Here is a 10,123-nt window from a genome sequence, read left to right as displayed (position 1 = left end):
ATACCCTTGTACCCTTTCAATATACATTCTTGCACCTCTAATAGACTACTATCAAAATTGTGAAGCCAAATTGTAACCAAAACTTCAAAAATTTGAAAGAAGAGAATTTTGAAATATTTTGATTGGACTAGGTACAAAATGTGAGAATAATGGAAATAAACCAAAAGATATTAATTCATTTTAGAAAAGAACATTGCATTTAAGGTCATAAATGTGTGCCATGATTCTAATCCCCATCTTCATATGTGTAAAGCTCGCCCTTGCTTCAACTCAGAGATATTCATATGTTAGATCCACCAAATGTGTCCCTTACCAATACAAGAGAGAAATCAATTTTTCAGTTGATGATCATATGTTCTTCCCTCCTAAGGCTGAGAGAAAACTTATCTTGAATTATTGAGATACCTTACTTTTAAGTAAAGGGAAAAACTTATTCTAGTTCAAAATTGCAACTTAGGGTAATATCAGAGTTGCACCATTGAAGCTAATTACATTTGAGGGAGTATATAAAGATAACAACTTTCATGCAAATTTCCAAGGGTTGGTTTGGGACACTTACATTGCAAGAGATATGGTTAGCAACGTTAAAAACACCACTGCTTGAGGACAAGCAATCTTGGGAAGGGCAAACTATTATGCTCCCACTTGACCAATCACAACCTTAATCAAATCTAGACATAGACAATTATAAATGATAAACCTGGTCAATTAAATTAAATAAAAGATAGGGTCGACTCAAGGAAAAAAGAATTAGATTAAGAGGCCAACTCAAGGAAAGATGGCAGCGATTAACTATATGAAGGGAGCCAACTAGTCTAAAACAAAGGTAGCAATAAATGTAATGGAGGGCCAACCTAATTTAAGAGAGATCATCAACTACTTAAAAGAAGAAGAAGAAATGTTTGAGAAAAGAGTGGACTAAGGTAAGCAAAAATAATTATCAATAGTGGCCAACTGAGATTAATTTAGGATAATTATTGTGGTTTATCTTTAACATCATCATTTAGCATGGGAGGAAAATGTGTAACTCTTGAAAGGAAAATGGTGAGATGAAGATGCGTGACTCCATCCCAATAGAATGTATCAAAGGAGAAACACTCCACCCAAGGAAGTTATCCATTAAAGGGTCAAGATCGATGGAAACAAATCTGATTTGAATAATAAGGCAAAGGCATTTGAATTATATGGTAGTAAGATACAACAGACTATTATATTTCTGAAGTGATTGGAATATCACATGTTTGAATCTAATATTTATTAACTTGTGAATCTGGTAAAAAACAAAATTTATATATTTAATTAACTTGCCAATTCATTAAGAATCTTAGGATTAGTAATTATTCATTTGACTTTCCTACAAGCAAAAATATCTGGGATTAGTGAGGAAGCATGTCAGGGAGATGCAACAGTCCTTGTTCTGTCAATTAAGTAGACCACCCCAAGTTGATTTACTTGTGGGCCAAGGGGTTGAATTGACTTGGATGGTCGTTTCGCGCTCTTGGGCTTAGTTGTGGAAGACAATCTCCAAGCGCCCTACCATACTTTCCCATGAAATTCCTAATATGGTTAAATATTGGAAATAATCTATGAAATGGATCCAAATACATTTAGGATATTGTGTTCTTAATAGGGAATTATTTATGTGATGTTAATTAATTACAATCTTCTCTAAGTTTAATTGCAATTATGTAATTTTAAAGTTGTATCATTGGAATTGCTATTTTTGGGCAAAAAACGAGTATATTCCCAAAGGGGAAATTACAACAATCAAATGTTCCTCATATATTCTACATCCAAAAGAGTTGTTTATATTGAATGGTAAGAGCTCCAAAACCACCAAATTGTTAGACAGCTCAGATAACCGATGAACAGCTGAGAGGGGGGTGGGGCGCATGAATCAGTTGTCAATAGATAATAAAACTTTAAGCATTAAAACCTTATTACCGGAATACATAAACCAAAAACTGGAATAGCAGATATAACAGTTAAGCACAAAGATAATCCTATAACCTTAACCCCATGAATATGCCCATGATCTACAAAGAGATCTTACATCATATTTATACCAACCCGGGACCTAAACAATTAGGTCGGCCACCTAAAAAATAATACAATAAATTCATAACATAAACCCGCAATCCAATGATCAACCAAGTCGGCCTAAAACCAAAACAACATAATCCAATCAATAAACCCAACCGGTAATGCATCAGGATCATCCACCAACACGTTACATAAACCGGTCCATAACCTAGCCGAATAAGATCGCATTAGGTCCAGACCCAAATCCAACACCACTGATCAACAGGAACACGAACAAGATAACCAACATCATCTCGAAAGCCATCTAGAAGTCACGCCAACACCACTTATTACGTGCATCAAAAGATCTTCAACAAAGCTCTGCCGGTAAAACTCTTACCGATGACCAAAAGGCTAGTGGAGTCCCACCCTAGTGAGAATAAAGATCACAAATTATTTTCCCAATAGACCCTAAGTGCCTTAGGACATTTTCCAAGAATGTTGGAACCATGCAATATGACATGAGATTTACAAGGTAGATGACACCTTAATTTTAACAACTAATTGCAATCACACACAAGTAAATGATTAAAATGGTCCTTAATGTAACCAATGGTGGATTACAATACACATCTTGGACACCATACATAGCTCTTTTGCAAAGACTTAACAACAATTACAATGATGAAATTTAATCCAACAAATCTTATATTAATCTCTCACCCAAAAGAACACCACTCTTAAAGAAATAGAAAAAAGCCTTTAACTCCAATCTTCAAGATTCCAAATAATAGCCAACATGCAACAAGCTCACAACCTTGCCATGGGCATCATTGCACACCCAAACCAAGGGGAATGAAGCATGTGCAAAGTAAAAATCATGCAAATAAGGTTAAATCTCACTTTATTAGTGTATTCATACAATTCTTTTTAGAATGCTTCCTTAGCCACTATTACAAAGGTAGTTTTTCCAACCTCACCTTGGAAAGAGGGGAAGCAAGCGACCCTCATCATACATAAAATCAAGAATTTATTGTATACTCCCAACTCCATGATCAATTTCAAAGCTCATGTGAAACACAACCCAAAAACTTATCCCTCCAAAGACAACTATATGACTAAACTACTTGTTCCAACCAAGCCCTATCTCGAGAAAAAACTCCTTGTTTCCCCATCAAGAATGTGACAATTGTTTGCCCAACAAGAAAGTGAACCATTTTTCTTGTTCCAAACAAACCACATTCATACTGTTAAACTTTGGCTTCTATCCCCCTTTCCATTATCAATTCCAAAGCACATGTAAAACACAACCCATAAACTTATCCCTCCAAAGATGGTGATATGACTAAACTAGTTGTTCCCACCAAGCCCCATCTCAAGAAAAAAACTACTCCTTTCCCAAACAAGAATGTGAAAACCATTTTTCTTGTTCCAAACAAACCCCATCCATACTAATAACCTTTGGCTTCTATCCCGCTTTCCATCATATGTATTAACGCCCTCTCCCAAGTGGGGTGGCCAATAGAAAGGATCACACAAAAATACACTTTATTTGAAAAGAAATGCAAGGACATCACGTTACAATACCATATATAACATTGACAATGAGAAATACATGAAATTTTATAAACAGCCATTTTTAATGCATACTTATAAAGAACAAAAAGGGATATATACTAGGACTTCAAATTAAGGCAAATTGTTCTCTCTCCCAAAGCTTCTCCAAAACTCTTTGGAAAGGTGATTTCCAAAAAAAATTGAAGTCCCTCGACAAGTACTCCCAAAGGCATATTATGGGATGCCATGCCATCTATTGTCACCCAATAAGGCAAGGACACATCGCATCCTCATTCTCAAGGACTAAGCCAACTACATGCTTAGTGTATCATTTATGGTTATGCAAGGTGAGGTCTTTTGAACCACTTATTTCAGAAATATGGGTTGATGTCAATTGGTTCAAAACTATGCAATTGAATCCCAAAAAGTCATCACATAATTTGATGCTGCAAAAACACCACTTTTATAAAAATTATAGACAAGTTTCATGGTGCTGCACTTGGCATGCATTCCCATAACATAGTTTTCCCCAAAAACATCTTTTAACTCTAATTACATGACCACAAATCTGCTTGCCCTCTTCAATAGTTCTTAAGCATCACATGTCTTCGGTGCATAGAGAGGTAATTTGACAGATCTGTAGTCATGCCTTTCTTTTGCAAAGGTAATTCTTCAGATCTAGGGTAATACCTTCTTTATGCAAAGGTAATTTGACAGATATATATATAGTATACACCTTCCTTTTGCAGAGGTAATTTGACAAATCTAAAGGTAATTTCAGATATTTTGTCATACACTTGGCCTGCATTACCCATACTGCCACATATGGCTTACATTGTTACATGTTTAATTCCCAAAAGAACATTAGGTGATAGCCAAGTGAGGAGGTGGGAAGAAAGGTTCCTAGCATTTCAAACCGATTTAAAGTTGGTGGAATATGAACTACTGTTCTTATTGCAGAAGCAAAGCCTACCCTGCTTCTTGTGGTCTCAAAACCATGTATTGTCTTGTCACACACAAAACCAATTACAACTAATAAGAATTCCCGAGTTCGAGAAGTTGCACTCATCAACCTGGATTTCAATTAAAAACTTTCTCTAATCCTTCAAACTTTTGGTTCCTTCCTCAAACAGTAATCTTTTACACGTGAAATTATTTATTGATACACCTTATTAATGTTGGAAGGTAAGAGTTGCTTCTGATGAAAACCACCTCTTGCATATAACAATTTTAATGGAAGGAATCTGCATCCCAGATGAACTCCACAAGTGATCTCTGACCATATATTTAATTAGTTGTGGATGCATTAAAATGAAGATTGCCTGACATACTCTTACACAAATCAATTTTACTTGTAAATGTAAATCCACACCATAAGACTAAAACAGGGACTTCAGTGAGGCACTTCCAATTTTTTAAATTTCTTGTAGCCTCACTCAAGCTGAGGTTATAACCATACCTGTCATAAAAGCTGCATTCCAAGAAAACAAGAAGAACGATCAGTGAAATGTTAACTGGTTCAGAAATGCAAAAATAAAAATAGGGCAACCTGCACATCCCAGTTGTTTTTGCACCTGCAAATCTGGCTGAATTCACATAAAAAGGTTTAATGACAGCTCATATTAAATTGATACCAAAACAAAAATATTCATTGCCTAGGGTTTTCCTACAATTTATGCTCGTAAGGAAGGAAACCTGATTACAATGACATAATCTCCCACTAATCTAAACATGGAATAACAAGATATTAATCCCACTAAACTAACACATAGACCATGGTCCTAAGGACAAAATACGCTCTTACATATTCCGAATACTATGCAGTATGTTCTGCTAGGTTTACAACAGTAGATCACAATTGCAGCCCCCATAACACAGTCATCAGACTCTCTAGAACCCACCCAGACCAAGGCAATGGAAAAACGGGACAAATTCACAAGGAATGAGAAGCTCACTGCACGGCTTCTTTCCCAATTCAAACAAAGGCAGACAAGATTGGCTCCATTCCACAACAATTACCCTATCTAGATTTCCATGCCACATGAGAATGATAGTGACATGGCAGTTAGTAAAAGTATAATTAATTTTGAACGATTCTTCGAGGCAATCAAAGCTAATGATAGTTGCCATCATATCACACCTGAACAAAAAATTCTCAAATAAAACTGAACGCAAATTCTTGAATAAAACTCAGCTGTAACCATACTAGTACAAGACAGATGGTGATTGCTATGTTTTTGACTAAGCAGAAAACAGTGGTCCTAATCCCTATACAAAAGAAGCCTCCAGGACTGATCAAAACAGGCCCAAAAATGGCCAAAAACAGCACATTAACAGCACTTTAAAAGTCAAAGAACTGCCAAAACAATGAGCAACAACTTAATCAAAAACAACAGGCCAAGCACACTACAGAGTGAAGAACAAAGTCTAGGGAAACAGATTCCCCAATCTGCAGTGAGAAATTTATACATGTCATCATAATTTCCCCTACTAGAAGTAGTTATCTCATGCTTCTTCAGCTCCAAATCGTGCAGGATAGAAAGAGTGGTAGCAGACCTGTGCATGATTTTAGTGCTAAACCTTATCATGGTCTCACGTCTTCCTCTATCTCCTTGGTTTTGGTCTTCATAGCATCCACCTCCCTCACAGTCTAGGCACAGATCTCACATTGCTTCTGTTCAAAAGCTGGGGCTTTGGGGGAGTCCTCTGACACAATATAAGGGGCCTTGGGGAAACCCCCGACTCGATAAGGGAGTCCCCGGTCTCAAAATCAGAGTCGGGGGCATTCTTTCACTAAACAAACTATTACCTTCATAGAATGGGGGAGAAGGCTCTGGAGAGGTATCCCTATTCTTTCCATCATCTTCAATATTACCCTCCTCTTGCTGAGAATCACATGAAATTTCAATATCTTTAAGGTTGGGATGCTACACTCCAGCCAACCTGGTGGATCCTTTAACACTCAGGCCTTTCTTATTATGTTTCTGAGAAGTCCCCAAGTCTTCCTGTTTCTTATCCTGGTGATTGCTATGTTGCTATGTCAAGTGCAATCCAATGACAGCATAAAAGAAACTACCTGGTCAATAAGATGAGGGCACATATTTCAAACATGGTGAAAGAAATTGTGTAGGAAACACTGAGGTATCTTCTCCTTTCGCCCCTATTCTGAGGACAAGGCAATTCAGACAAATCCTCAACTTTTATTGGTTTAGAAGCTACATTTATATGTCATCCAAAGATACAATCAAGTGATTCATGCATTTGGAAATATCAATCACGCTAGTAACTAATCACAATATTCAACCATTTGGTTTAATGTCATAACAAGAAGATAAATACCCGAGTAGTATCCCTAACTACAGTTAGTAATCCAATTTCCCAAAAGGCTTGCTAGTACACACATTTCATCTACTCGGTGATTAATTTTTAATTTTTAATTAGGCGACCAGATACAGTCAGGCTCTTATTAATCAGAAAGGCAAGAAACAAAGAAAGGCAATTTTGTCCTACAGTTGACACAGAAAAGATAAGAAGAACCAAAGACCATCTCCTCTTCTTATAACATAAGCTATGCTGGTAATATGTGAGAACTAGATAATATATGGATTCGACATGATAAATATTGCAATGACGTCGTTGCCCTTTTAATAAACACTAATGTGACACTAGAAGAACTAAAATGCAAAGCAGTTCCAAGCATATTAGAATAATCTAACACCTACGTTAGCATCAAACTTCTAAAATGAATTGCTAATAAAATTTGCTTCGTATCCTATAACATTCAAGGGAAAGATATACCATCCCAACATCTGATGTTTTAAAATTGAAATCAATGCCACAAACAAAAAGGTTATTAACATTGACCTGTACACAGTCTGCCACAAAACAGCTCACGCCTAAAATACGTCATGTGTCAGACCTAAAAATTTCTGAAAGCATCACATTTGCATCTTGAGCTAGTATAAGAAATTTCTGATTGTGGGGTATATACATTTAAGTATATCCCATGTGAAATAGAAACACCTTTTTCTATCACAGAGGAAGTTTCGTGCAGTTGAAACTTAGGATTCAGTCAAGCTAGTCGCGAAGAACAAAATAACTAAATTTCCAATGACCATAATTCCTGTGGAGTTTACTTCCGTTTCCTCTCTCTGGATTTGGCTCTTAGATATTTTTTCCTCAACACAAATCGGCTCTTTGGTTTCAGTTGCAGCTCGGGAGAGAATTCGAAGGTTCCATTTCGCAGACTCTCCTGCAAATCCTTAAAAAACTGCATATTGAGTTTCTTGGGCCCTCCTGCTCTAAGATCTGCATACTCAGGTTCATTTATAACTTCCTCAAATGATCCTATTAAGACGTCCATGTCAGTCAGTACGTCATCAACATTAATGTACCTTCCATCAGGACCTTTTTTCAACTTCTTCAGGGCATTTTGCATAGCAAGCTTCCTTGCTTGTCTACCAGGATTAAGCTCCTCCTTTTTAGCTTTCCCATTAATTATTTCAGAAAGAGTTCTGAGCTTGGGAGTCTCTTCAAACTCAAAAATCTGATCCAAATAGCGATCACTTTTTTCATGTGGTTTTGCCAGAGTAGGAGTATCATCCTCAAGGTCATCTTCGGAGCCCGACCACAAAGTCTTTTCTTCATCACTCCCAGACCATACACTCCTCAATTCATCACTAGCATCTCCGTCTATATCTTCACCTTTATCAAATATAATTTTGACATCCTGTTCCTTCCCTTTATCCTTTTTCTTGTCTTCATCACTACTGTCATCGTCACTGTCAGTCAAATTATAATGTCTCTTTACTGCCTCAGAGCGCAGTTTCTCGTCATCTGAGTCATCTGAATCACTCGCAGACCAGACACAAGTTGCTTCATCCATTTCTCTTTCCCAGGCCTCCCTATAATCTTCATCTCCTCGTTTACCATTTCCAAATCCTTCAGAGGGTTTGCTCCTGCCAACAATTGACCGAGACCCTGTCGCAAACACAGTAGACATTTGCGCAATCCAATGAGTGCACATTAAGATTTCACCTAAAACCAGCATAGATACACAGAAAAGTGTAGGCGTGGGTAGTGAATAATCCCCAGTTTAAGATTCTCCGTTGCAGCTGACTGCCAGACATTTAGATATGAGCAAAAGGGCTAGAGAAATGCAATGATGTGTACGGGTAAAGAAACTTGTTTTCTAGAAATGAATAGTTCTAGTGGAGATCGTGTTCGACGATGCATGTTCCGAAATGAACATAGTCCCCTAATGAATGCAACCAACAAATAACATTTTGAAACTTTTCGAAGAGAATTGAAAATTATAGTTCAAAAGCGAAGCCCAATGTAAAATACCTCCAATTCTGAGACTGTTGTAGATTAAGCGCTCCACTCTTCTAGAATGACCACCCAAGAGTGAATTGATGTCTACACCAGACCTACAAATAATGGCATAAATGATGAATTTAGAGGAAACCGATTGTAAATGGTATTTAGGGGAAAAACCCACTTGACAAGTGCATGAAATTCCAACCAGACCTGCAAACCGTGGCATAAATGATGCATTTAAAGGAATCCGATTGCAAATAGTATTTGGGGAAAAAACCCACTTGAAAAGTGCATGAAATTCCAATAACCATGAACGAAAGTGTGCACATGATAGGGATAAATGTAAGAACCCTACCTGGGTACTGAAATTTGGCAGTGATAACAGGAAATACAGTTCAACTGCTCCCGGTAGAATGGCAGAGCTCTATCAATTGCAATTGGATATTGATGTTGCTTTGTCCACTTAAATGCATAAAATGATAATGGAATTCTACTCCTCAACTGGAACAGTGCCATGGTCGAGTCGGGAGGAAACTGCTTCCCACTCCAAATTGGAGTCGATAGGGTTTTTCTTGTAGGCAATTGAAATCATTTTAATTTCTCTTCAAACGGATCAACACCACCTTAGAGGAACTTAATTATATTGATATAATGTGAAATTGTGATTTTCCATTTGGAGCTATTGCATTCAATGCAGTTCGATTTTTCAATTAGTTGTATCAATTAGCATTAATACAAAAAATTTGAACAAAAAATGTTTAATCCATATTTATTTTATATTTTACATATTTAAAATATATAAAAGAAATCTCTTTCAAATAATTTTTTCATTTTCTAGTTATAATATTGTAAATAAAGTGATTTTTCTATATAGATATATAAATTTTAATAAGTTTTATTATTTTTTAAAATATAGATAATAAAATCAATTAACTATTTTATAGGGATTTGATTCACACTATTTAAATTTAATTAAAAATTAATAAATCAAATTATTTAATGTATTCTTTATAGTTATAATTTTGTATAATTCCTTGAAAAAATGGCACGAGAGGATAAGCATTGCGAAGGTTCGCAAGGTGAGGAGCTGAGATGCAAAGTGCAAGGAGGATCAGAAGGGATTGGTAAAATTAGGGATCAAATCAAAGAAGGATGGGGAGATGCGATGGTTCACAAAGTACCAATAGAAGACTTTCGTGTGAGGATAAATAATGGTTGGAAGGCT

The 10,123-nt window shown here is 36.4% G+C and overlaps 1 protein-coding gene across 1 annotated transcript; it reads right to left on the bottom strand.

Annotated features, from left to right (window-relative positions):
* Positions 1-7,322: 7,322 nt before the first annotated feature.
* On the bottom strand, positions 7,323-9,510 carry LOC131078856 (uncharacterized). Its single transcript, XM_058016666.2, has 3 exons — positions 9,254-9,510; positions 8,926-9,008; positions 7,323-8,559 (listed from the first exon to the last, which is right to left on the bottom strand). Exons 1-3 carry the CDS (start codon positions 9,412-9,414, stop codon positions 7,712-7,714), a joined length of 1,092 nt encoding a protein of 363 aa, XP_057872649.1. The 5' UTR covers positions 9,415-9,510; the 3' UTR covers positions 7,323-7,711.
* Positions 9,511-10,123: the final 613 nt, after the last annotated feature.

The sequence above is a fragment of the Cryptomeria japonica genome, chromosome 2, assembly GCF_030272615.1.
Source record: "Cryptomeria japonica chromosome 2, Sugi_1.0, whole genome shotgun sequence".
Classification (NCBI taxonomy): domain Eukaryota; kingdom Viridiplantae; phylum Streptophyta; class Pinopsida; order Cupressales; family Cupressaceae; genus Cryptomeria; species Cryptomeria japonica.
Note: the sequence above shows the minus strand (reverse complement) of the source record. Positions and strands in the feature narration are given on the sequence as shown.

Excerpts from the sequence above, each read along its gene's own strand:
- LOC131078856 (XM_058016666.2), bottom strand. The coding sequence starts at position 9,414 with ATGGCACTGTTCCAGTTGAGGAGTAGAATTCCATTATCATTTTATGCA. Across the intron at positions 9,009-9,253 it reads TGCCAAATTTCAGTACCCAG|GTCTGGTGTAGACATCAATT; the intron begins GTAGGGTTCTTA and ends CATTATTTGTAG. Across the intron at positions 8,560-8,925 it reads CAACAGTCTCAGAATTGGAG|GGTCTCGGTCAATTGTTGGC; the intron begins GTATTTTACATT and ends TGTTTGCGACAG.